The sequence below is a fragment of the Dromiciops gliroides genome, chromosome X (genome assembly GCF_019393635.1).
Source record: "Dromiciops gliroides isolate mDroGli1 chromosome X, mDroGli1.pri, whole genome shotgun sequence".
Lineage (NCBI taxonomy): Eukaryota > Metazoa > Chordata > Mammalia > Microbiotheria > Microbiotheriidae > Dromiciops > Dromiciops gliroides.
The window spans coordinates 28,847,720-28,875,670 of record NC_057867.1 but is presented as its reverse complement, the minus strand read 5'-3'; the positions used below and the strand labels follow the sequence as shown (position 1 = coordinate 28,875,670).

General features: G+C 47.7%; 1 protein-coding gene across 1 annotated transcript; it reads left to right on the top strand.

Annotated features, from left to right (window-relative positions):
- On the top strand, positions 1–23,641 carry LOC122733462 (uncharacterized protein C8orf48-like). The gene is made up of 6 exons (XM_043973897.1): positions 1–158; positions 5,081–5,374; positions 7,588–7,731; positions 12,368–12,603; positions 15,461–15,613; positions 23,403–23,641. Exons 2-6 carry the CDS (start codon positions 5,083–5,085, stop codon positions 23,505–23,507), a joined length of 930 nt encoding a protein of 309 aa, XP_043829832.1. The 5' UTR covers positions 1–158; positions 5,081–5,082; the 3' UTR covers positions 23,508–23,641.
- Positions 23,642–27,951: the final 4,310 nt, after the last annotated feature.

Below are 27,951 nucleotides of genomic sequence, written 5' to 3'. Positions count from 1 at the left end.
CCACGGCGAGGACGGGCCCCGCCCCCGCCCCTGCCCGTGCTTGTGGGGGCGGGGGGCCTCTGGCCCCCGCTGTTACCAGCCTGGAACACTCGGGTCGCGGGCGGTTGCAGAGACGCAGTCCGGGCGGGAGGAAGGAGCGGACCCGGGACCTGAGTTCGGTAGGCCTCGGCCCCCCCCACCCCCCCTTCCCACCCCGCGAAAGAGACCCCTGGGCCGGGCTTCTGGCTCGCGGGCCGCCCCTCCAGCTCCCGTGCTCCCCGCGGCCCCCTCCGACCCAACCCCGACCCTCCTGGGGCCTGCCCTTCCCGCGCCTGGGCCGGGGACCCCGGCCTCCGAGGCCGGCCTGTGTGGGCTCCGTCCCAGACCCTGCCCGCTCCGGGCCTCAGTTTCCTAATCTGGACAGTGGGGGTGGGGGCGGCATGAGTCCAGCCCGGGGTGCCCGCATACCCGTCCCCCCCCCCCCAGCCCCCTCCCCGGAACAGCTGCCCCCCCCCCCAAGGTAGTGCCGGGCATGGATCACAAAGGAAAGCAGCAGCTGCAAGCCTTCTCTCCCCTCCCCCCCAGGCCCCTGTCTCCCTTCTCCCCCCCATCCCTTCTCTTCCTTTCTTCCCCCCCCCCATTTCCCCCCTCCCTCCCCATAACCTTCTGGAGAGCCGGGCCTGCCTTGTTTGTATGTTGGTTTGTTTGTGGTTTTCCTCCTTAGCATCCTAGGTGGCCGTGGGAAGGTTTCTAGGCAGTGGGTAGGCCCCGGGCCATCTTTTTTTAAAATTCCGAATATGGGAAATATAACGAGCGTTTCTATAACAAGGTGGAATAGAAAAAAAAAGAGGATTGCATCTAAATCTGCAAATCTCTTATGTCCAGCTTGCCTTTCCTTTTAAATATGCAAAAAAACCCGATTACGATGTAACTATTCCCCCCCCCCCAGATGGCTTCCCTTAGTCACAATTATATGTGTGTGTGTGTGTGTGTGTACACCCCCCCACACACACACACACGGTGGGCCAAAAGTCATGATTTTTAATAACTTTTCAAAAATGATTTTTCTTTATTTTTGCCATTTATAAGATTTGTTTTTTCACACTTCATGTCAATTCATTTCCTCTATGTACTGTATATGATGCTGTGGCCTTGTAACTGAAGCATGCACAATAAAGGAGTTATGAAATATTGAAACCCCTTTGTGATTTTCAGCCCACCTTTCTCTGGGTGCAGATAGCATGTCCCTGCAAAGGACCTTTGTGGTTAATTCAGGCATTTCTAATAGAATGACTTGGCCCATCAAAGTTGTTCTTAAAACAGTATTGCTGTTACAGTACACGCCGTTCTCTTGGTTCTGCTCATCTCACTCGTCATATTTGCATGCAAGCCTTTCTAAAACCATGGAGCTCATCATTTCTTAGAGCACAGTAGTCTTCCTTGAGGAACATAAACCACAATGTGTTCAGCTTTTCCCCCAATGACAGTCGTCCCCCTCACGTTGGTCCATCATTTGTTGTTTGTTTTTTTTTTGGGGGGGGGTTGGTGGCATTGAGGGTTAAGTGACTTGCCCAAGGTCACACAGCTAGTAAGTGTCAAGTGTTTGAGGCCAGATTTGAACTCGGGTCCTCCTGAATCCAGGGCCAGTGCTTTATCCATTGTTCAACCGAGCTGTCCCACCTTGGTGCATCTTGACTTTGACTGTAGGCATTGCATCACCTGATGTGGTGGAGAGGGCCTGGCAGGCAGGACACCTGAGTTCTATTTCCAACACCTTTGGTCTTTCTGCTCCTTAGCCACCTGTCCTTGGGCAAGGTCCCTCCTTTCTTCTGGGGCAGAGCTGAGAAGTGCGACTCTGATGTCTTTCTTTCTCTCTTTCTTTCTCTTTCTTTCTCTCTTTCTTTCTCTCTTTCTCTCTTTCTCTCTCTCTTTCTCTCTTTCTTTCTCTCTTTCTTTCTCTCTTTCTTTCTCTCTCTTTCTCTCTCTTTCTCTGTCTCTCGGTCTCTCTCTTTCTGTCTCTCTCTTTCTGTCTCTCTCTTTCTGTCTCTCTCTTTCTGTCTCTCTCTTTCTGTCTCTCTCTTTCTGTCTCTCTCTTTCTGTCTCTCTCTTTCTGTCTCTCTCTTTCTGTCTCTCTCTTTCTGTCTCTCTCTTTCTGTCTCTTTCTGTCTCTCTCTTTCTGTCACTCTCTGTCTCTCTCTCTCTGTCTCTCTCTCTCTGTCTCTCTCTCTGTGTCTCTCTCTCTCTGTCTCTCTCTCTCTGTCTCTCTCTCTCTGTCTCTCTCTCTGTCTCTCTCTCTCTGTCTCTCTCTCTCTGTCTCTCTCTCTCTGTCTCTCTCTCTCTTTTTCTCTGTCTCTCTCTGTCTCTGTGTGTCTCTCTCTGTCTCTCCCTCCCTCCCCCCCCTTTCCTTTCCTTTCATCAGTTGGAGTTAAGTGACTTGCCCAGGGTCACACAGCTAGTAAGTATTAAGTTTCTGAGCTCAGGTTTGAACTCAAGTCCTCCTAAGTCCAGGGCCAGTGCTCTATCCACTGCACCACCGGGACCCTGATTTCTACCAGTACTTCTAACTCTAGTCGTGGGGTCTAGTCTCACTCCTGGGGTCAAAAAGGGTCTTCCAACATGAGTGATAGAACTGGTGCTTTGACCACCTGAGAGAAGGGACGTGGAAATGGTGGGTGATGCTACCAGCATTTGTAAGGCATTAGAAAACACACGCATTCCAGTGGTGGAAGGGCTTGGCCAACAACTTGTAGGAACAGTAAGAAGGTTCAGTGAAGACCTGTAAACTGGGCAGCAAACCTGCAACATGGTGGGTGTGGTGGGAAAGGAGAAGAGGAGCAGGAGGAGGAAGAGGAGGAAGCAAAGGCAGGACCTGGGGCTGGGGCTGGCTCTGAACTAGGTCTGGGGTCCTGGACAAAGCGCTCAGGAATGTGTTTGGTACCACAAAGCTGCTTGGACTCCAGCTCAGGGACCTTCCCATTTGGGGTCACACACCCCTTTGGCAGTCAGTGTGGGGAAGCCGTCGGGCCCTTTTCAGAATCGTGTTTGTTACCTCCATTCCCAAAGGCTGATTCTCTGTCATTTTGAAGTTAGAGACAAGTTACTTGTAATTTTGACACCCCCCACCCCCCAAAGCCCTATGCAAGTTCCGGAGCCCCTGAAAACCATCCATGGCCCCTGGACCCCAGGGTAAGAATCCGTGGTCTTGAGGTTTGCCCAACAACTTGGCAACTGTCATTTCCCCCCTTCTTTCAGCACAAATAGGTGGATGAGTAGAAGACAGTCTCATATGGGAGGGGGGCCATGGAAAGAGAAATAAGGGCAGCCACCAAGAAGGCCTGGCAGGGGGAGTTCTGGTATCCGGATAGATTGATGTCCCTGTATGCTGTGTCCCTCCCCCCCCCCCCCATGCACATAGAGAGCAGGAAGCATTGTTCAGAAGGACGACCTTGAGTTCCAGCAACATCCTAACTTATCAAAGGACAGTTTAATATTGTACATCATATTTTATTGACTAAGGCCAGAGTGTGAGCTGTTTTTTTGCTGAAAAGATTTTGTTCTCAAGAGTGGAAACAGAAACACTTTTGTGCTTCACCTTCAGCCCAGAAAATCAAGGGAATCGGCCAAGTGGCTACATGGAGTATTCTGGGTAATTCACATTTTGTCATCTAATGGGGAGAGGAGGCAGTGTGGTGCAGGGGTTCTAAGGACCAAACTTGGTGCTTGGGAAACTGGAGTTCAAATTCTGCCTGTGATATTTTGTAGCTGTGTAATCATGAGCAAGTCACTGAGCCTCAGTTTTATATGAGGATTGGTGATGCCTGGAGTCCTTCCCTCCCAGGGACGGTGTGAGGATCCTCTGAGATAATGTACACACACAATCCTTTTTAAATGTGAGAGGGGTCAAGCATTGTAATCCTTAGGACAAGGTTTAGCCTGTGGGAAATACGATGGGTCCCCCCCACCCCGCCAAAATAGCTTTGAGAATGGAAACCAGACTTTGTAGGCTCATGTCTTAGCTCCTTTTAGGCCCCAGAGAAACAGCCAACTTTTTGCCCAGTTTAAGCCCTCTCATTTTGTTTTTGTTTTTGTTTTTTTTTTGGGTGGAGCAATGAGGGTTAAGTGACTTGCCCAGGGTCACCCAGCTAGTAATTAAGTGTCTGAGGCCGGATTTCAACTCAGGTCCTCCTGAATCCAGGGCCGGTGCTTTATCTACTGTACCACCCAGCTGCCCCCTAGTTGTACAAGTTTCTAAAAAAGATTGTAGGAGTCATATATTTCTTTCTTTTTTTTTTGGTGAGGCAATTGGGGTTAAGTGACTTGCCCAGGGTCACCCAGCTAGTAATTAAGTGTCTGAGGCCGGATTTCAACTCAGGTAGTCCTGAATCCAGGGCCCGTGCTCTATCCACTCTGCCACCTAGTGGCCCCAGGAGTCATATCTTCGATCAACTTCCAAAGGCCCCTTAGTCTCAGACAACTGATACTAGACCGCTCACATGGGGCCTACTGCTCATATTGTGTGCTGAATATTGAAGGGACCTTGTTACCTAATAAGTGATCCTATTCTTCTTCCTTTAGCTACTCCCTTGTCTTCCCACTGGGTAGGGGGTATCATTTAGCTGTAAGCCCCAAGTCACTGACCAGAAAAGTAAGCCTCCATTCTGTAGTCCAGGGTAACCGTCAGGGGAGTTCTTTAGCCCATGGGGCCACATGCTTCTGAGCCCTGACTCCAAGCCTAAGTGTTCCCAGTTCCATTTGGGGGACCAGTGAGCATCCCGGTATTTTCCATAAATATCCCTCAGGTCTTAAGCAGCAGACTCAGGCTTCCCACAAAGTCTCTCAGTTTCTTGTGAGCTAATTTGCGCCTCTTTGTTTCAGACAGATGCCAAAGAGATGTGCTTTCTAATGAGATGTGGCTGAGGAAGCTCTCATTTGTAGATCTTTCTCATTTCCTGTATCTGTCCCTCCCTGCCAGCCCCAGAAGTCATCCTGGCTCTATGATGCTCCTCCTTCCTTAGTCACGCCAGTGAAGTGGAGGGAGTAGGGCAGGGAGCACAGAGCACAGAGTTTGTTGGCCTGCACAGCCACCTTTTTGTTCTTGCAGCAATGCCAGATGTGTATGTGGTCCCGGGTGGAGCCTCGCCAGAGATGCCCAGGGAGGATTCTCATCAGTCAGAAGTGGAGGGTAGCAGTGTCCATTCCAGCTATTCCAGTGAGACCTTTGAGTCCTTCACAGAAGAGGAGGTGAAGGAGGAGGTGGCAGAAGAAGAACAATGTCAGCTGATTGAGGGGAAAGCCCCCGGCTCCTTGGCCTCTTCTGAAGAATGCCTGACCGAGTCTAGTGCCTCTGGGAGCCAAGCTGTGAGCAAGAAGCTGATGCCAAGCTTAAAGGATGGAGGTACAGAATTCCTATTGGGTGGGAGTGGAAAGGGCTGTTGGTTGGTCCATCAGTGGGCAAACATTTTTTAAGAACCCCCTATATGCCAGGCACTGTGATAAGTAAGTTCTGTTGGCCACAAACTTAGGGTTACATTCCCACCCACCCACTGCCTTTGCCCATTTTCTACAGTAAAGGGGACCAGCCACTTTGCCATTGGCATGCTCACCCTGGGCATCTACAACATGCAGAACGCAACAGAAACAACCCCTGGCCCGCCCCCCCCCTCCGGCCAAACAAGATGCTCTCTGGTTCCTCTGAAGCCACAGGCCAAGGTGATGTGAAAGGTGCACACCAGGGTACATTGCTGAAGAGGGCCAAGCTATGCCAAAGAGAGTGTAGTGGGGCAGAGGGAAGGCCACAAGGGATTGGTTCAGTAGCCTGATCACTGTGGATATTGACCTTCCTCCCCACCTGCCCCTGCACACAGCCCAAGCTCTGCTGCCCACTCTTCACACTTGTCTTCATTCCCCTTTCTACTGCCGTTTGAACCCCTTCCTGACAGCGGCCCTGTCTGCAAGTTGTTCCCGTGTTAGGAACCTAGGATTGAGAGTTAAGAGGGACCTCAAAGGTGTCTCCAACCCTGGATTGACAGATGAGAAAGCTGAGGCCCACATAAGTGAAGTGACTTGTAAGATGTCACAGGGTAATTTTACAAGAGCCAGATTTGAACCCACATCCTTTGACTTGAAATCTGGTCCTCATTCCCTGACATCACACTCTCCCCCTATCCGATGTGAGCTCAGGAAATGTGGGCTATGTTGAATATGTCTGTACAGTGAAGGTAATTACAAAAATGCATCTGCTCCAGGAAAATAATGGAATGCATTCCAAGGCCAGAGAGAACAGTTTTTAGATGGTTTTCTCTTTGGGATAATCCATTTCCACAGGCCATTCTTTCCATTAGCACCAGTCCTTGGGATTTGTCTGTCAGCATAATTCTTCAGGGTCTCTCCTGACAGTGGGGAGAAAAGACTGATGAGGCACAGCCTGATAATGGACTTCCAGTAAATTCAGGGTTACACGAACAAAGAAGCAAACCATTTCTCCATCTCCTTAGGAAACAGACAGAGAGGAATCGGGTTCATACAGAAACTGGGGAAAGAAACAATTTGTTTGCAAGGGCACTGAACCCCAAAATGGGCTTAGATGGCAAGGTTCTGGGCCCTTCATTCATCAGCCCTTTGGGTGGGCTGACTTGGGTACTCTCTCTAGCATGCGGGCAGAAGCTGGGATGAGAGAACATGTCTGAAAAAATGATGGTGGTTTTTTCCCTTGACGTCACTTCCCAGTGGCATTTCCCCAACCTCAATAGCACCTTCCCTGGCAATGGAGAAGTATGGTTCAACAAAGGAAAGCCATGTGTTGGCCATTAAGAACAACATGGTGTCATTCTGGGCCTCTGGCTTATTGCCACCTCTCTTTTGGGTGGCAGAAGCCTACTTCCTTTCTCAGGCCAAGTAGTTGGCCTCCTGAGGCACTTTGCAATTCAGGGATTCTACCAGAGGCTACTCCTCCCACCTTAGCCAATAAGGAAGCCTTCCTAAACAAAGCTGGTTGTGTTGATTTTTTTCTATCCCAAATAGGGGAATGAAATGCTCTGTGGTGTCTGGGATCTAGTATATTTATTTGAGCTCATGACTGTGTAGGGTGTCCTCAAGAAGTCAGATCTGACTTTAGAATCGATAGTGCCCCACATGGGGTCATCCTAGGGAGGTAGGGCAGAACCCCAACCCCCCCAAATGTCTCTTCTTTAGCCTGTAATAATCCTTCAAATTCGGCCTTTAGAGATTCATACAAGGGGGCTGGAAAGAAGAAATGAAAAAGCATTTATCAAGACCTCCCCCTGTGTATGCCACAGTAGAACGTGCACATACAAAAGCAAACCGGTCCCTGCTGTCTAGGAGCTCACAGCCCAACGGGGGACGCCGCCCAGAGTGGATTGACCGGGTGCTGAGCACCTCGGAGGGTACTTTGCTCCTTAGGGTGCAGAGGTAGGCTCAGGGTGCTGCAGCTGTCTTTAGTTTCATCAGACAAATCACAATAATGTTTGTGTTTCTGAGGTTGAGCCATTGGACGGCCTCAAAGACTTAGGTGGCAGGAACCTTCTTGGTGAGGTCTTCAGTGGCTAGGCCTCTACCACAGTCAGCCAACATTTCACTATTGTAATTTAGATGAGCCCTTGAAGACATTGGACCCTGCTGCTTTGGAAGAGAAATTGAGTCAAAAGTGGATCCAGCATCTCAAGGCCAAAGAAAGTCCTGTTGGACAGCCCCAGGCTGATGGACGACCCCAGGCAGGCCCCAGGCCCCGAGCAGGTAAGCCTTTACCTTGTGTTAGCAGTAACCTCCTCTTTCTCTGACTGCCTTGTCGGGAGCAGTGGCTGTCTGAGACTCAGTTTCCTTCTGTGTAAGACAGACATCTTACTTGAGTGTCTACCTCCCAGGGGTGCTGTGACAAAAGCCTTGTGTGAACCTCACACTCGTAAGGAGATGCTCATTAGCCAGCATCACCCATTCTTTTTGGCTTTTTATTTTTTAAAGTAATAGACATTTTTATTTATAGCTTTGAGTTCCAGTTTTTATTCCTCCTTCCCTCCCTGTCCTCCACCCTCCCTGAGGCAGTAAGCAATGGGTCATACATGAATGGTTAAGTAGAACTTTACCCTGTTAGTCGTTTTGAATAAAAGAAAAAATGAAAGAAAGTGACAAATAGCAGGCTTAAGTCTGTGTTCCATCAGTATCGGTTCTTTCTTTGGAGGGGAATAGTAGGTTTTTTCTCGATACTCCTTTGGGGTTGTCTTGGATCATTGTATTGTTGAGAATAGTTAAGCCATTCACAGTTCTTCATCAAACAGTATTGCTGTCTCTGTGCACATTGTTCTTTTGGTTCTGTGTTCTTCGCTATACATCAGTTCTCACAAATCTTTTCAGGCCTTTCTGAAGTCATCCTGCTTGTCATTTCTTTTTTCTTTCTTTTTTTTTTTTTGTGGGGCAATGAAAGTTAAGTGACTTGCCCAGGGTCACACTTACTAAAGTGTCAAGTGTCTGAGGCCCGATTTGAACTCGGGTCCTCCTGAGTCCGGGGCTAGTGCTTTATCTTCTGGGCCACCTAGCTGGCCCCTGCTTGTCATTTCTTATAGCACAGTAATGTTCCATCAGCATCATATACCACAGCTTGTTTAGCCATTCCCCAACTGATGGGCATTCCTTTGATTTCCAATTCTTAGCCACCCCAAAAAGAGCTGCAAGAAATATAAAAAATAGGTACAAATAGGTCTTTTTCTCTTTTGGGGGATGTCTTTGGGATGTTTCCCTAGCAGTGGTATTGCTGCATCAAAGGGTATGCCCAGTTCTGTAGCCTTTTGGGCATAGTTCCAAACTGCTCTCCAGAATGGTTGGATCTTTTCACAATTCCTCCCACAGTGGATTAGCATCCCAGCGTTCCCACATCCCCTCCAACATCCCACATTTTCTGTCTTTGCTATATTTGCCACTCTGATAATCACCTGTTCTTTATACATGAAATGGTGCCACAAACCCTATCTCCAGTGTGGCTGGAAACAACACTTTATTTCCAGAACAAAAGCCGTGTTCACGGGTGTGCTTCTCAAAAGCACTAAAAGTTTGGGTTTGGAAGCAAAGGGCAAGTCCTATGACAGTCAAGGTGTGCCCAGGTCTTGCAGAATGCAATTTAAGGAAGAGCCCAGGAGTTTCCTATGTTTCCTCTCTGTGGACAGACTTTGCCATTTTCAAGCTGGATGGGACCTGGGAAATCATGTGATCCAACCCTCTTGTTCTGCAGAGAGAGAGAGAGAGGGCAACAGCCCTGAGAAGTTCAGTGACTGGCTTATGGTCAGGCAGATACTAGGGAGCTGAACCAAGATTTGAACCCAGGTCGCCAACCTTGGAATTGAGAGTTCTTTCTGCGGTTTTCTTCCTCATATCAGCATATGCCTTCATCCTCTCAAGCTGTGTTGGGTTTCATTCAGGTTCTGCTAAAGAGCCGTGCAAATATCCATTCGGGGAGCCTGGTTTTTGATACAGTTCTCTCCCACCTCTGCACGGCCTTCTTTGTCTGCTTTCTGTTACGTTCTGTCTCCTAGGTTCTCGTTCTGTTGACCACCAGAAAAGTTATAGTTTTCTGCTCCTCTTTTGCATGAGGATATTTGGTTTCTTTTCCTTTATTGGGCACCAGATGGCGCTCTCTTGTCACTTTATTACAGTGATCATCCCTTATTAGGCAACTAGTCCGGGTCAGGGGTTCTGCTAAACTCTGGGCTACAAAAAGAGGCAAAAAGGCCCATCCCTGCTCCGAAGGACTGCACAGGTGGATGAAAGAGATGAAAAGGGAGCCAATACGTACACATCAAGCATACAGGAGATAAATAGGAAATGAGCAAGCGGGGGGGGGTGGCACTAGAATTAAGAGGAGTTGGGAAAGATGTTGGGATTCTGGATGCGAGTTGAAGGAAGTCAGGAAAGTCAGGAGGTGGAGGGAGAGAATGCCAGGCGTGAGAACAGGCAGGAATGAGGACCACAGGGGAAAGATGGAGGGTCTTGTTGGTGGAGCAGCCAGGAGGCCAGCATCACTGCATGGAAGAATCCCTGTTGGGCAGTGAGGTGGGAGTAGTTGGGAAAGGGAAGAGAGGTGGCCTAGTATCCCTGGAGGGAAGTCAGGGATTCTGAGTCTGAATTGCTGTGTGACCTCAGCCAGGCCATTTAAGCTCACTTGGTATGGGATTCCCTCTCCTTAAAACCCTAGGTCTGCCCAGAGATTTCTGACTTTCATTTCATCTCTCAGTCCCATTGATTCAAAGGCCTCCCTGCTTTGGTTACAAAGAGGAAAATGCAGGCCTTTCCCATTCCCCTTTCTCCCGCTCACTTGATCCAGTGTTGTAGAGATGTAAATATGAATAGAGAGAAAAACCCGAATGCTTTTAGACTGGACGTATGCCCCAAGGATTTCAAAGGCACAAGCAGGGGTTCTGTGTGCCCACCAATATTCACAGCAGGACTTTTGTGGAAACAAAGTGGGTTACGTGTGCCTACTATGGAGAGAGCTCTCACAGATAAGCCTAACATAGGGTTACTGGGTGGTAAGAAGGGACAGCTACGAGCAGCTCAGAGACTTGGAAACATGACCGTGAGCTAAGGACAACAGGCATCAAGTCCCTGAAATAACGTCAAATTCTTTCTGGAAAAATGTGAGAGTAGGCTTCAGGAGAGCCTTAGAAGTGAGGGAGTTTGAGGGGCAGCTAGGTGGCGCAGTGGCTAAAGCACTGGTTGTGGATTCAGGAGGACCCGAGTTCAAATCCGGCCTCAGACACTTGACACTTACTAGCTGTGTGACCCTGGGCAAGTCACTTAACCCCCATTGCCCCACAGAAAAGAAGTGAGGGAGTTCTTCTTTACTGGATTTTTGTTGGGAACATTATAGAGGAAATTTATACTTCAGGTAGTGGTGGAACTAGATGACTTCTGGGGGGTCCTCCCAGTTCTGAGATCCATGGGATTTTCCTCTTTCTTCCTGTAACTACCGTCTCCTCTAAGAATTTGGATGCTGTATCATTTGGTGCCTACATGTTTAGTATTGCCATTACTTCATTGTCTATGGTACCTTTTAGCAAGGTGTAGTTTCCTTCCTCATCTCTTTTAATTAGGTCAATTTTTGCTTTTGCTTTGTCTGAGATAGGGATCGCTACCCCTGTTGATATTTGATTCTGCTCCAGCCTTTCACCTCTCCCCTGTGTGTATCTCTCGGCTTCAAATATGTTTCTGGGAAACAACATATTGTAGGATTCTGGTTTTTAATCTACTCTGCTATCTGCTTCCATTTTATAGGAGAATTCAGACCTTTCCTGAAGACCTTCTAGGTTACCTTAAGTCAGAAGACTGGTTCACTGGGTTTTTTCAGGTTGTACAGCTCCAGAATCTGTTGAGAGGCTTAATTTAACATTGTTTCTGAGGGGAATTTGAGAGAGCTCAGGCAGCTTCCTGGTTCTACCCTGCCATCTTGGCTCCACCGTAGGATTTTTCAAGTGCAAGAGAAAAACACACCATACTCTGCATTTTTGGGAGATGTCTGTCAGAGACAGTTTGTCGATTTTTTACAAGCATTCCTGCTTGGAGGGAGAATCAAATGAGCCAAGCTTCCCTTGCTCATTGAAATTTCTTCTTCCCCAACCGATGTCTCCTTACATTTTGTAGTTATCCTGAAAGGAAAGACATCATTCCTAGTGCAAGACAAAACAAGGTGCAGAACAAAGGCTTAGGGACCTTTTACCCATGCCAGTGGATGGAAGCAGCATTGGTGCACCCTTGGAGAAATCTCTTCCCCCAAGCAGTTATTCCCTCTTTAACTGCTCCTTCTAGGAGTCCCCTTTCAGGCTAGGCAGAGATGCCCACTCTTAGCTGGATGACTCAGAAGGTATTCCCACTCTTAGCTTGGTCACCTCCAGCAAGACAGACTTGGTGTGTCATCTTAGTTTGGGGAAGTGAATGAATGAACAAGGACGTTCCTGAAAGGCTGATGAGATCTCGATTCAAGTGAGACCAAGGCTGTCAGATTGGGACAGTGTCCTCACGTGATTTCTTGACATTGTGTTACACTTCCCCCAGAGGTGGACCTGCACTTTCGCCACCATGCCGCCAAGTCAGGTTATAGTGAAGAAGAGGAAAGTGAGGCCCAGAGAGGGAATTGCCCCTCCATCCCCCAGGCGGTGGTAGGGCAGGATTCAAACCCAAGTGGTCAGGAGACTCGCATCCAGGCCCCCTCTGCTGCATTGTGGTGCCTTCCCTTCCACCATGCTTTCTCGTACTAGGGAATCTGTCGTTTTCCCTTTTCCCTTCCTAAGTGACAAACACGGAAAGCGTTGGAGACACAGATCACATAATTCCTCCTTAACCTAACAGAGTCACTGACATTTCTGTTCCGTGCACGTGTTGTTGACAGATGTCGTGGAAGCATCAGAGAGTGAAGAGGATGCTCTGCAGGCTTTTTATGCCACTAAGATAAAGGTGATTCGTCATCAGCTGAGCTCTCAGGAGACAAAGGGCAGCAGCCTGCCGAGGCAGCAGCAAGGACTGGGTGCAGAGAAGCCAGTGACAGATGAGCGGAACGACTGTGTTGTTCCTCGTCAGCTGATCAACAGAATCTCTCAGCAAAACCTGAGGATGGCACCCAACAAGGTACAGACACTGGAGAGTGTCCCGTTAGCTTTGGCAGCTGCTCAGTAAAGGAAAGTCTTCTGACTTATTTACTTGAAAGGAGCCCCGTGTTTTCCTGAAGCCACCGGGATCCTATGACATTGTGTCTGATGAAGAGCAAATCACGTTAGCAGTCAGGCAGCTAGGGGTTAGGGGTGGGAATGAGGCAGTACCAAGCAAAGGCAGCCCCCAGTGCAGTGGAGGCAGTGCGGAGTCACGAATGAATGGCTGATCTCTTCTTGATCAGGGTAGGGAAGGGAGGAAAGTGAAGCCAGAGTGGTGGCGACAGCCTGGAAGAACACTGGAGGTAGAAAGGGCATGGCTAGAGGTCATCATGAAGATGAAGGGTCTGGGAAGGTAATAGTTACCAGGAAGACTAGAGCAGTGCTCATGGCAACCTCCCCAAACCCCAGAGTGAGCTCTGTGTAATTGTAATGACCAAGCTTGGACCAGAAGAGGTGAGACAGTGCAGCCCCTCCCTTCTTTGAGGAAGTGTCAATGTGCAGAATATTGCCTTCCAGACCAGCTCACCTGAGGTGCTGCATAGTTTTGTCACGCTAATTTTTAACCCCTCTGGCCATCTTTTGTTCTAAGGGCCACCCCTGGGGGCGGGCCACCACTGGTTTTGCTCCTGAAGGTTGTATAAAAGAAGGAAACACCAACACAGTGGTTTTCAGAGGCCAAAGAGCCAACCAGGGGAATGTCTAGTCTGAAACTGATTCTTCCCAATCACTTTGCTTGGGGTCATGGGGAGTGGGTGGGTTGGTGGGAATGATGGGGAGCACAGGAAGAAATGACCTCCCCATCTTAGAAGTGGGACATTTTTGTTTGTTTTTGAGACGGGGCCTCCATGTCTCACCTAGACTGGAAATAGAGTGACCACTCTGGACAGTCCCACTGAACCCTGAGGGAAACCTGTAGTGAAAGGAGGTGATCTGGAGGAGGATCCAGCACAAGAGAATGAGGAGTGGTCAGAGAGGTAGGGAGGGACCGAGGAGAGCAGGGGTCCTGGAAACCTAGAAGAGAATAGTGAGGAGATCAGGGGCGTCCAAGCTACAGAAAGGCCAAAGGTAAGGAAAATGGAGAAAAGGCCCTTGGATTTCAGCACTAAGAGCTCACTGGTAACTTTGGGAGTTTGGGTGCAATGCTAAGACTGGACAGTGCACTGTAAGGGCTTAAGTAGAGAGTGGGAGGAGAGAAAGCAGAGGCACCTCTCCTAGGAGGCCTTCCCCAGCAGATTGGCCACAAAGGGCAGAAGTGGGATCAGGCCACAGTTCATGGGCATGAAGGCTCAGGGAGGGGGAGGAGACATGGCAAGGAAAGGAAAGGCCTCTCAGTCCGAAGGCAGGGAGAGATGGAAGGTTAGACTCATTGCCCCTGAAAGCCAAAGTTGAAGCAGTGGCTGGAAGCTGGAAGGAGTCACATTGTGGTGGAAAGACTCTTTGGTGTGGGAATGGCTGAGACTCCACGGCCTCTGAGCTCCCTTCAGATGGGGAGACTTTGTCATGCTCTTGTCTCTCTTTCAGGAAGCTTGGTACTGATCAGTAATGCTCACACACACAGAGGAACTCACACACACACACACACACACACACACACACACACACACACGCGCACACACACACGCGCACACGCACACATGCACACACGGACTCATACACACACACACACTCACATACTCACACACATTCACATACTTACTCTCATGTACTTACACATCCACACTCATGCACACTCACATATTCTACACTCACACACACACACACACACTCACATACTCACACACATTCACACACTCTCATGTACTCACACATACTCTCACACATCCATACTCATGCACTCTCACATACTCTCACACACACACACAGGGACTCACACACACACTCTCACATATCCACACTCATGCACACTCACACATACACAGGGACTCATATATACACACACTCACATACACACATTCACATACTCACTCTCATGTACTCACACACACTCTCACCCATCCACACTCATAAAGACACTCCTGCACACTCATAAAGACACTCCTGCACACTCACATATTCTCACACTCACACACACAGGGACTCATATACACACACAGACTTATACACATACACTACATAGGATATACACCTTGCCTTGATCCCCGCTCAGTTCGTTGCTGGGTGATAAGAAAATGAAATTCCCCTGACAGGAATTAAATCCTAGTAGAAGGTAAAATGCCGTCTGTTGCCCGCTCTCGTTCCCCTTTGGGGGCAGCTTGTGGTGCGGAGAATAGAGCTCTAGACCTGGAGTCAGGAAGGCTTGATGCCGCCAAACCCAGGCTCAGATATTCAGTAGCTGGGTGACCTCTGTCTACCTCAGGCTCTTCATCTATAAAGGGAGGATAATGGTGGCCTCCACCTCCCTGTGGTGGTGTGAGTATAATGTGGGAGAGAATATTTGGAAAGCATTCTGTAAACTCTAAATGCGGTTTAAGTCCCAGCCACTGTTATCAGTATAGGAAATAGTTTCAATTTGTTTCTCTCTCAACCCTAGCCTTGGAGTCAGGGATCCAGTTCTGTGTCTCGTCTCTGCCTGCTGCTGAAGTAGCTCTGTGACCGTGGTTGCTGCAGTTTCCCCTCACTTTCCAAACAGAAACTCTTAACTTGACAAGATAATGGTGGAGATTAATGTAGCAAAAGTACGTTTTCACCATTAGGCTCCATAAAGATGTCAACCGGTGTTATTCTTTCTGCTTCCAAGCATGTTTATTGAGCATTCCTTTCAGAAAGGTGTTGGGTGACTACCGAACTCGGCCTAATGCATCCGGTAATTTCTGATTCTGATTTCTCGTTTGAAGGCATCAGCAGTTAAAGAGCACAAGTGTTCCCGGTGCCCAGAGTGTACCAAGAAGAGAGGAGAACTCTCCCAGCTGACCTTTCTGCGACAGAAAAAGACCTTCCTAGAGTCGGCTCTGCTCAAACAGAAAATGGAAGAGCACCGCCATACCAAAGTTAGTGACTCTTACACACAAATTCTGAATGGCCCACGTTTCCATAGCCTTTCAAGGCTGACCCAGAGCTTTCCTCACAAGCTTCTAGCAGAAGCAGGCGGCGTGGCCTCCTCCTTTGATTTTCCTCTTGGAAATGCTTATTACTTATCCATTTAAAATATTCTTTTCTTTTTCAATTGAGTTGCAGGTTCTCTCCCTCCCTCTCACCCCTTCCCACCCCACCCACTGAGAAGGCAAAGGATAAGATGTCACTTATGCGTGTGAAGTCCTGCCAACTACATTTCCATATCAGCCCTATCTCACAAAAGCAAAAACCCAACCACCAGCCATCATCTCTGTGGCTGCTCTGTCCTTGGCTGTTCAGTATTTTTGCATCAGCATTAAGCGATATTACTTTAGGCTTCTTTCTCTATCCCTCTTTGGTCTGGATAAGAAGGTTGTGTTTGTCTCTTAGAAAGAGGTTGGTGCCTTCATCCTCTGTTCTTAAAAAGAGTTTCATAGCAGGACTCAGAGGTTATTTTGTAATGTTTAATACAACGTGCTTGCAAATCTCTGTGGTCCTAGAGGCCCCTCCCCTGCATGGGAATTCATGTATATGTTGTTCACTTTCTCTTTCTGTGATTAGCTTGTTTGGGTTACGTTTATGCCAGTTCAAGAATCTCATGTTGTTTTTTTTAAATTATTCATCCACTTAATTTCATGTTTTCCTTTACTTGAAATACAACTGGGTATCCAGTTTCTGAGAACTGTCTTTATTTCTCTTCCAGCTTTTGTGATTTCCTTTCATCAGTTTGATTTCGGTATTTTGGTTTTCTTCTCTCCCTTTCTTTCACTTCTCATCGAGACCGTTAATTAAGGTTATCAGATTTATATTTTTTGTTTGATCATTCAGTCGTGTTCACGTTTTTGTGACCCCACTAAACCATAGCACATCAGGCTCTTCTGTCTTCCACTATGTCTCAAAGATTGCCCGAGTTCCCATTCGTTGTTTCCATGACACTCCCCAGCCATCTCCTTCTCTGCCGTCCCCTTTTCCTTTGACTTCAGTCTTCTCCAACATGCAGTTCTTTTCCAATGAGTCCCATCTTCTCATTATGGGGCCAGAGGATATAAGCTTCAGCTTTAGTATTTGACCTTCTGGTGAATGGTCTGAATTCATTTCTTTAGATATTGCTGTCCAAGGGACTCTACAAAGTCTTCTCCACCACACTTGGAAAGTGTTGATTCTACAACTCTCACAACCATACATTGGCACCTTGATTATCCCGACCTTGGTTGGCAAGCTGATATCTCTGCTTTCGAGTCTGCTGTCCACCTTTGCCATAGCTTTCTTCCAAGGACTAAGCGCCTTTGAATTCATGGCTGTAGTCCTCTCTGCAGTGATCGTTGAACCCAAGACTATCAAATCTGCCACTGCTTCCATTTCTTCTCCCTCTATGTGCCTGGGTGTGGTGGGACCAGCTGCCAAAGTTCCTAGGGGTTTTGATGTTAAGCTTCAAGTCAGCTTTTGCATTCTGCTCTTTCACACTCAAGAGGCTTCACTTTCTGCCATCAGAGTGGTATCTTCTGCATATCTGAGGTCGTTGAGGTTTCTCCTCCTAACCATAATTCCAGCTTTTCAATCACCCGGCCTGGCATTTCCCCTGATGCGCTCTGCCTAGAAGTTCAGTCACCGAGGGGGAAGGGACAGCCTGGTCACCCTCCTTTCCCAGGCTTTAATTGATCAGGTGTTCCATGGTTAGTTCTAACTCTTGCTTCTTGGCCTACACGCAAGATGATCTGGCACTCCCATCTCTTGGAGGACTTGCCACATTTTGTTGTGATGCACACAGTCAAAGGCTTTAGTGTAGTCAGTGAGGCAGAAGTAGCTGTTTTTCTGAAATTCCCTACTGTTCTCCACAGTCCAGTTGTCAATTTGGTCTCTAGTTCCTCTGCCTCTTCAAAAATCAGCCTACGCTTTTGTGAATCCTCGGTTCACAGATTGCTGAAGCCTGCCTTGCAGAATCTTCAGGATGGTCTTGCTTGCGTGTGACATGAGTGCAACTGTTTGGGCACTTGACCATTCCCTGGCGTTGGCCTTCTTTAGGATTGGGAAGTAAACGGCCCTTCTGCAATCCAGTGGCCACTCTTGAGTTTTCCGAATTTGTTGGCCCGTTGAGTGCAGCCCTTTGACAATTGCTCCTCCATAAATCCGGGTCCGTGTGCTCAGTGGTCATCTTCCATTGATTTTCACCGTGTTCTCCTTTGGCCTCACTTTTGCATTATTGCCTTGGTGGTTCTGTACTCAGTTGCTTTTTAAATCCTTATTTGCCATAAGCAGCTCTGATTTCATCAGTGTAGGGAAGACTCAGCCTGCTAAGTCCTTCCACAAGTGTCAGTCAAGAGCTCCACTGTAACTTGGAGTCTTCCTGGGTCCTGGATTGTTTCAGTGCCAGGCCACACATGGCAGAGGTAGGACTGGAACCCAGCTTTCCCTGCCTCCAAGGCTTGCACTTTCTTGTGCTGCTTCGAAGCCTTCCCCTCAAGACATTAGTGTTCTCTTACCCTTTTGGTAATGTCCGTGTCATAGGATATACATTTTCTCCTGATGAGCATTGAAGTTGCAGCCATCAACATTCTCATGTTATCTCCTGGCTAGCATTCTCTTTAATGTTGTTCTTATGATTGGGCCTTTGATATTCTCATTGTAGGGAACTTCATTTATCAGTTCCTTTTAGGCCTTTTTCTAAGTCCATTTTTTGAGTACAATTTGTGTCACGTTGGGGCAGCTAGGTGGCACAGTGGATAAAGCACCGGTCCTGGATTCAGGAGGACCTGAGTTCAAATATGACTTCAGAGACTTGACGCTTACTAGCTGTTTGACCCTGGGCAAGTCACTTAACCCTCATTGCCCTTTTAAAAAAAAAACCAACAATTTGTGTCACGTTATAGAAAACAAAAATTTTTTGGAGACTTGTGCTTCTTTTATGTCTGAATTCTTTGTGTCTTGGCAGTTTTTGTATAAGTCTCATTGGAGTCTGAAAACAAAGCATATGCTCTAAGATTCTCACTCAGAAGTCTCCGTAGCCCCAAATTCTAATAAATTCTCTATGGAATTTAGTAGGAAGGGGACATCCTTACTTTTTGGAGCATCACCAGAATGCAGGTGGATCATGTACGGTGTAGATGAGCTCTTAGGGTTTTCATCCAGCTGATGCCATAACCTGGAGACTAGAGATTCTTCACCCACTTGATTATTTTCCTGTGTCGATGTTTGGGGCGGTTACAGGTCTCATCCAGGAGACTTGACAGAAACAAAAAGCTTCTGTCTTTTGCAAAGAGGAGCACTTGTAGATCTTCACCACCCATAGTGAAGCCCTTTTTGGGGGAGACTCTCTACCAGATCCATCTGTGATCCGGGCAAAAGGCTTCCACGAGCATTTGTCTCGCTGTGTTATGGCTGGCCTATTATTCATGATCAGAGGGTCACCAAAGAAGTTCTTAACCACCATCTCTTCTCAGTCCCCACTGGGGACAGCCCAAGACCCTGGGTCTAACATCTTATTAGAGACAGCCCAAGACCTTGAGTCCAAGACTCTCTGAAATTGTCACGCTTCCAGCTGAGCATTTGCAACCATCATCCCAGGTAGTTATCCTAGCAGAAATATAACCTGGCAAGTGCTCCTGCAGGTGGTATCACCACTTCACTTATAGATAGCCCCCCCAAAAGTTCTTGTCCCCAAAGTCCTTGGCACAGATGGATGGCTCCGTGTCACAAATGGGTATGATTTTTATCCTGGAATTGACATTAAAATGCTTTGCCATCTGTTTTGCCACTGTACCCTGAGGACCATGGGACTTTTCCACTTGGCTTGCCATTCAAAGTTTCCACGTATATAGTCTCTTTTATTAGAACGGGGGCCCCTTGAGATCATGGACTGTCTTAATGTCCATCTGTTTCTCCAGTATCTAGTGCAAAAGTGCTTAATAAATGCTTTCTTTAGTCATTCCTTATTCATTCTCTGCTGTTTTATATTTAAGGGAGCCAAATAGTTTGGATGCACGAATGGGAGATGCTTTTCTGGACTAGAGCCGTTAAAGTGGTATTTTGTTCTAGGAAACGGGAACGCTTTTTATAATCAAGAAACCCTAATCACAGAGGGGTCTTATATTCTCCATACCTTTGAGGCAGTTGTGTCATGGTTCAGATTCTGCCTGCTCTCCACTGTAACAGCTGCCCTCTTCCCTGTTAATCCCATCACGGGGGATGCCCTTAATGCATGTATTTGTGCTTCTCACCACTATTTCTTGTCAGTGGGAAAGTAGGCGCGTGCAGGTGGATTGTTGTTGATGTTCTGAGATACCTTGGCATCAGTTGATCCTTCAGTGACCTGTCATCGTGTTTCTCTGATTAGTGATCTGGAGCATTTCTTTTGCGTATGGCTATAAATAATTTGTGCCCATTGATACCCCTGACCATTTGTCAGGGGATGTTATTCATTCTTGCATGTTTCAATCTGCCATGTAAATACCTTAGATGTCAGACCTTTATCGAAGATCCTTGCTGCAAAGATTTTTTTCCTCATATAATGCCCAGGCTTTCTGATGTGTTGCTGTATCCTCTTTGCTAATATTTTATTAAATATTTTTCAAATTGATATTCATTATGAAGAGTGGTCCATACTTTTTCTTTCTCTGATTGGAGTTCTCTCTGCTTCTCTTCTCTGATACCTAAGTATCGGGACCTATGACCTGTGTGATAGAAGAAATTATGTGCGGTCCCTTATTTCATTTTTGCAACCATATTATTCTTCCAGTGTTTGAAAGAAGTCACTTGTAAATTAAACTGGTTGTGGAATTTGTTTTTCTTTTAGAGTTCATTTATAGCTTGTTCAGTTTCTTTTTCAAAGATTGGGATATGTAAAATCTTCATTTCTTCTTCTGTTCATCTGGATATCATATATATGTACTTATGGATGTGGATGTGGATATGTCTATTTCAATGAAGTTGTCAGTTTCATCTGGATATAGTTGGACAAAATAATTTCCAGTAATTTCCTTCATTTGTTCTGATTTGTCCTTTTTCATTTTTGGTACCTGCCATTTGGATTTTTTTCTCTTATTTTAATCAGGTTAAGTACTGATTTTTCTCTTTGGTCACTTTTCCCCTGACCTCCCAGCCTCTAGTCTTATGTAATTATCTATTGAGGACAGGGCAGGGGCTGCTTTCAGCTGTCTTATTCACTCCTTTGATTTTTCAGCCTTTTGCTCCCGACCCTTATTTTAACCTTGAGTGACTCTGTTTAAGCGTGTTTCTCGTTCCTAAGAAATTACAGAATCCTACTTTCTAGGCCCTTTTGCTACCTTCCTCTATTTCCTAGGTGAGTTCATCCCATTCGCATTTAGTGTTATGATTGTTTATTGTACATTTCCCTCTATCCTATCCTTGTATACCTTTTGCTTTCTTTGATCCTATCTTCCTCTTTGCAGAGGATAAGAGAAAAGGGGGATGCTCATCACTAGTGAGTTATATATTTGGTGTGGTCTACTTCTGTTCTCTTCCTCCTCTTCTCTTCCCCCCAACCAGTCCTTGGTTACAGGTTCTTACCATTTCTCTCTGCTTTGTTCCCCACTTTGTGATCCTCCCTACAGAGTCGGAATTTGTTTTGCTTCTGACCAATCCCTCCCTCACCCTACTCTGCCTCTTGTTCCACCTCTCCCCTCTCCCAGTTCCTACCTGTTTCCTCATTGAGTTTAATGTATTTTTGTACCAGACTCTCTTCTGTGGGGGTGTGTGTGTGTGTGTGTGTTTGGAAATGCTGTTTGGCATTCAAAGCCCTTCATCTTCAAGCCCCCTCCTGCCTTTCCAGTCTTCTTCTTCTTTCTTCATGCCTGACACGTACTCTTCTTCCCAGTGTCACTGGCCTCAGGGCTGATCCATAAACAAGACATTCCAGCTCTCTGTGCCAGGCATTTCCTTGAGCTGTCCCCCCATGCCCGGAATGATCTCCCTCCCCCATTCCCACTGCTGACCTCCTTTTCTTCCCATAAGTCCCACCCCAAATCTCACCTTCTCCAGAAAGCCTTCCCCAGCTCCTTCTTTTAAGGATTTCTTCTTGACCTCCTATATTCCTTGTTTTGTGTAAACGTGTTTGCATGTTGTCTCCCCCATCAGACTGTAAGCCCCTTGAGGGCAGGGGCTATTTTGCCCCTCTTTTGTATCCCCAGCACTTGGCACAGTGCCTGGCACATAGGACGCGCTTAATACAGGTTTATTGACTCACCTTGAATGGACCTGAGTTCAGATCTGGCCTCAGACATTGACTAGCTGTGTGATGCTAGGAAACTCACTTAGCTTCTGTCTACCTAGGATTCCTCACATGGGAAATGGGGGCAGTAATCGCCCTTCCCTCCTCTAGTTGTTGTGAGGACCAGATGAGGTAATATTTGTAAAGCACGTGCAGATGTAAAGTGCTCTATAAATACTATCTGTCTTATCTGTTATTATGTTGTTGTTGTCCATGATGGTGGTGGTAGTGATGATCACTTGTAGGGAGCGCCCCTAGTTTCCTGGGATGCCACTGGTCTCTTAGTAGAGCATCTGAGGGGTCCAGTTTCTGAGGGCCTTCAGAGGGTTCACTGCAGAATTCTGTGATCCTCTGCATTCTCCCTGAGCTAATTCTCTTTGTCATGAGGTAGCATAGCAAGTGCCAGAGGGAATCCCACGATTGTGATAGAATGATCAAATACATCGTTTTGATCAGGTGACTTTTTCTGAGCTGTTGTACACGCAAAATCCGTGCAATGAGCATAAGGTTGGCAGTCAACTAGATGAAAATTGTCTGTCAAGTCTACAGGCAGCTAACCTAAATACAGAGGAGCAGAAGCCATGCCCCAGGAGGGTAGTGGTCACAGAGTATGAACAATCAGTTGTCCAAAGTACTAGGTATTGTTAGCCACCATATGCCCCAAATCACTCATGATAAGAGAGAGGTCGGTCAAAGCAAGCGAAATCTGAGGTTTCTCTTCTTGCCCAGCAAACTGGGACCCAAAATATGGGAAGGACTGTGGAAAGACCAGCACAGTCACGGTGCTCTTGGTTTATCTGTGAATCTACCCAACCGTTCTGGAAAGCAGCTTGGAGTTATTTGAAAAAAAGGACTAAAATATCCCTACCCTTTGACCCAGAGGTTCCACTTCTAGGCGTATACCCAGGCAGGTCAGTGCTCAGAAGAAAGGCCCCACGTCCACCCAAATTCACCTTTTAGCAGCAATTTTAGAGTCGCAAAGAATTGGAAACCAAGATGACGCCTGGGGATCGTGGCCTAGTTCGCTAAGGTGTGACGTGTGAAAGGAATGGAATATTACTGTGTCGCATCCAACAAATAGGAAGAATCCAGAGACTCATGGCAAGACTTCTGTGAACTGATGCAGAGTGAAGTCAGAAGAATCAGGAAAACAATCTAGACGGCGACCACAAGGATGTCAGCGGAAAGGACCACACCCAAACAATGGACCCTGCCTGCCTTCCTTGGAATCTGAATGACCAGGCATGGCCCCAGTGACGCTCTGTCCCCTCCCTCTTCCTCCAGGACAGCTATGGCTGAAAACGTCTTTGCCAGGGGCTATCCTTCTAGGGATAACCCTCTCCACCCAAGGGCAGTCTGGTCCTCAGACAGAAGACACAGCAAAGTTGGTTCAGTGTCCACTGCTGCAAGAACAGGAGGAGGAGAAGTTGTAGATATCTTCCTCTTTGTCTTAGGAGTCATCCTTGTTCTTGTTACTGTTTTCCTATTTCTTTGTCTTCTAGGACTTTCTCAGCTTCATTGGAGAAATCCACGAAAGCCTTCCCAAGCTTTCAGATGACCCAGAGACCATCTGGAAAAGATTAAATGCTCGAGGTCAGGTTGGGTAGAGTGTGGCTCAGCTTGGCCCCAGAGCAGGAGGCTGGATTGAACTATCAGGCCCTCTCCTCTCCATCCTGGGCCCTGCCTCATGCCCTTTGATACCACCAGCTGTCAGTAATATGTGGTCAATAAACAGATGTTTCTGGCATGTGTCTGAGTAGCCTCATTATTCCTGCAGTACACAGTGCACATCCTGTAAGGGTTCTGTGCAGACCTGGGCACTTGCACAGAGATGCCAGGAGGAGCTCCCATGCACAGGGCCCTATGCTGTGTCATGGGGGGTGGGGGGTTGGGGGCACAGAGCCAGGGAGCCAAATTTAGAGAAGACAGAGTCCATCCCCTGCCTGCAGCCGGGTAGGGAGCCAGGCCACAAGCACCGGTAAGTATAAGATATAAAGTACCCCTGGGGTGCATGAGGGAGGTGCAGAATGGAATGCCCCATGAGGTCACACGCCTCGGGAGAGATTCAGCAGCTGAAGAAGAACGTTCCAAGTACAACAAAGAGCATGAAAAAATCAGTCCCTGCATGCCCGGAGCTCCCATTCTCCTGGGGGAGAGAACACAGTAGGTTGCTGTTTAGGGGCCAGTCAAGTGGAAACGTCCCATGGGCCTTCAGGAGGAGGCACAGAGCCAGGGCCAAAATGGCCCTTCTTTAAGGGTCTTTGTTCTGATGAGACCCTAGTGGTATCTGATGTGGAACCACTGCATGTTGCCAAGGATTTTGGTGGGGGGACTTTCCATTCCAGGTCGTCAGGAGCCACTGCCAGGGAAGCTTCCCATGCTGGAAGCTCTGCCCTTTCCCAGGCTCTTGGGCTCAGGGCCCTGGGCCCTCCCCATCAGGGTCTGAGGGGAGATCGGTGGTGGTCAGTGGGGTGTTGATGGTGCTGTGAGTTGCCTAGCCCCGAGTGCTGCCTCCTGGGTCTCCCTCAGGAAGCCTTGCTGCCTCAACTGGACTGGCATGCTCACCCCCTGCTGGGCAGTCAGTGGGCATAGCTGGCCCCCTTGTGCCCAAAGTCCATTCTCTGGATGAGGGCTGTGAGGGAAGGCTGATCTGGAAGCAGGAAGGGTGGGCTTGGAGCATCATGACTGGGTTCTGCCACTCTCGGGTCTCTTTTGCTGTCTTTTGATGGGAGCAGTTGGTCAGTGGTTTTTCTTGGTCATGCAGCCATTCTGTGTCAGTGGTGAGACCTCAAGTCAGGGCTTTCTTGCTTGGAGGTTCTCTCTCCCTCTCTCCGCTCCCCCCTCTCCCTCTCCCTCTTTTCCTCCCTTCCTCTTTCCTCCCTCTCTCTTCCTCTCTCTCCCCCTCCCCTCCCTCTCTCTTCCTTTCCCTCCCTCTTACTCTTTCATCCTCCTTCTTCATCTCTCTCCCTCCCCCTCCCATCCCCCTCTCTTCTCTTCTTCCCTTCCAACCCCCATCTTTCTCCCTCTCTTCTCCCTACATGTCCCCATGTCCCCATTTTCTCCCCCTCTTCCTCTCTCCCCTTTCCTCCCTCTTCCCTTCTTCCTCCTTCCTCTCCCCATCTTTCTCCCCCTTTCGTTCCTGCTTCCTTGTCTCTCTCCCTCCTTCCACCATCTCTCTCCTCTCTCTATTATGCCACAGCCTAATAGAGCAGCTGGGTGGTACAGTGGATAGAGCACTGGCCCTGAAGTAGGGGGAACTTGAGTATAACTCTCACCTCAGACACTTACAAGCTGTGTGACTCTGGGTAAGTCACTTCACCCCAGTTGCCTTCAACATCCAGGGCCATCTCCAATTGTCCTGATATATATCATGCCACTGGACCTAGATGGCTCTGGAGGAGAGAGTGAGGCTGGGGACCTTGGACAGTGTTCCCTCACTTAAATCCAAAGTACTGCAAGTCATGACATCACTCTGATGTCATGGTCTTCAAGAACAAAGGACAACCAGGAATAAGAATATTATGCCACAGAGCTCTGTGTCATGATGATGACAACCGAGGAGAGCGGTCACTCATGAACAAAGCAAGGAGGGGGCAGACGTCAGGGCAGCTGCCATGTGACTGACTAGGTTGGTGTGGTACAGCCATTCCACCGGGTCTGTTTCTGCCTGCAGACCCAGCTCGTGGTGCTGTTGGGGCTTCTGGCAGTTTGCTTTGGGGATGTGGAAGCTGCTCTAAGCTGCTTGTCAGGAAGAAAAGTAGATAGGGCTGCAGAGACATAACCTGTGTGTTTCAGGCCAGTGTCTCCCTGTTCAGCTGAAAGCTAGAGCCATGAGTGGAGCACAGAGAGAAAGAAAGAGGAGACTGGAAACTTCACCGTTGAGGGCCTGGATGACAGTAAGGGAATCCACAGAACCCAAGTACTTTGAATGTGACCCAAGATCTGGACAGGGAATGGTGTCTCGTGCATCAGTGACACTCTTTGGGCCCAGGCAGGTGAAATGGAAACACACTCCTAGAGAAGACTGGAGATGAATGCAAATTAAAGTCTGGCCTTTAAGAGCCTCCTTTTCTTCTTTTTTTTCCTTTTTTTAAAGGGGCAATGAGGGTTAAGTGACTTGCCCAGGGTCACACAGCTAGTGTCAAGTGTCTGAGGCTGGATTTGAACTTAGGTCCTCCTGAATCCAGGGCCAGTGCTTTATCCACTGTGCCACCTGTTGTCACGTTTCTTTTGAAGAATATTGCAGGCAGGGAAGTTGAACTGGTGAGATGAGAAGTACTGTGAAGTTTTCAGCTGCCCACCCCTTCATATGGGTCTAGAGATGTGGGGCTTCTCGTCATTTCTGCTCATCACCCAACTGAAGGATAACAGGAAGTAGTCCGCAGGCTTGTGGCTTTTTTAACCCAGCGCCAAACAAACAAAGAATAAGGGTGTGAAATGAGCAAATAAATATTGAAAAAATACAGGCAGAGTTGTTCATCGCTTGTTATAAAATGGTAGGCCTGGCCCCAACAATTAACAGCTTTCTTAGAAATGATTGAATGTAATTATATATTGGCTTTTCAAGGTCGCTGTGTAATGGCCACTTATGGGCCTCTCAATTTCAGTCTATTCTGCAACATTTCCCTTTTCCATAGAGAGGGGGAGTGTTATTGGGAGGGGATACACATGTTTATGACACAGGTCCTGGAGGGCTTTGCAATGCTGCAGTTCCAGGCACCCCTTCATGCTCTTCCTAGTCCCTCTTCAAGCTTTGGTTTGTTTTTTCATTCATTTGTTCATTCATTCATTCATTTCTCTGTTTTTAATGCAGCAACTCCTGCTTGTAGGAAAAAATGTTAGGCTCTAGGGACACCATTACAGAAAAGACTGAAATGGTTCTGTTGTCTCCTCAATTCAAGAGTTCCCTTCAGTGACACAGATCCCCACCCATCCGTGCCTGCCCATCCTATGGGGCTGTAGTTTCATCCCAGGGTGGGCCCCCCAAGTACTGCCACCCACTTAATTTTTCCTGATGCACAAAATAGTGCATTATTGAAGTTGTCCAGTTATTTCAGTCATGTCTGACTCTTTGTGACCCCATTTGGCATTATCTTCCAAAGATAGTGGAGTGGGGGGCAGATAGCTCAGTGGATAAAGCACAGGCCCTGGATTCAGGAGGACCTGAGTTCAAATCCAGCCTCAGACACTTGACACTTACTAGCTTTGTGACCCTGGGCAAGTCACTTAACCCTCATTGCCTTGCCAAAAAAAAAAAAAGATACTGGAGTGTTTTGCCATTTCCTTCTCCAATTGATTTGATAGATGAGGAAACTGAGGCAAACGGGGTGAAGTGAGTTGTACAGGGTCACACAGCTGGGAAGTATCTGAGGCCAAATTGGAACTGAAGTATTCCTGACTCCAGACCTGGTGTTCTATCCTCTGTGCTACCTAGCTGCCATAGGTTTATTATCAGCAACTTTAAAATGATGGTTAGCACTATGATCAGGGCATCTGAGGGAGAACTTTTTGTGTTCTGGTTTTGTCATCTCTTGTTGAAGGAAGGAATGAAACAAGCACTGATTAAGCACTTAGTGTGTGCCAAGAACACTGGGGATAGAAATGAAAAACTAAGATGCTCTGTGGTCATAATGAGCTAGCATTCCAAGTAGAGACAGCTTGTCTAGTAGAGGTCAGCAGTAAGGTGGGTGGAAGCACTTGGTGGTCTTAAGGGTGAGGCAGATGGTAAGGGCCCTTTGTCCTTAGAGCTGGATCCTGAGCCCCCACTCCCTTCCTTTTTTCCTTTTCCTAAGGGATGAAATCTAGTGCATCAGCATTGGCAAGGAGGTTCAGAGTGGGGCACAGGGAGGGCATGCCATGACCCCAGTTTTGTGCTGGTCCTGCCACATGTCACATTCAGATTAGAAAAATTGGAGTCCTTGGCATCCAGAATGCAGGTGTAAGAGCCACTCCTGGGAGTGGAGTCACTCTTTAAGAATGACAAAAGCAGCTTGGGCTTTGATTCTCTTTCCACTCTTGCAACCTTCTCCCCATCTCTGCTTCATCTTTGCC

Excerpts from the sequence above, each read along its gene's own strand:
- LOC122733462 (XM_043973897.1), top strand. The coding sequence starts at position 5,083 with ATGCCAGATGTGTATGTGGTCCCGGGTGGAGCCTCGCCAGAGATGCCC. Across the intron at positions 5,375-7,587 it reads GCCAAGCTTAAAGGATGGAG|ATGAGCCCTTGAAGACATTG; the intron begins GTACAGAATTCC and ends ATTGTAATTTAG. Across the intron at positions 15,614-23,402 it reads AAGAGCACCGCCATACCAAA|GACTTTCTCAGCTTCATTGG; the intron begins GTTAGTGACTCT and ends TTTGTCTTCTAG.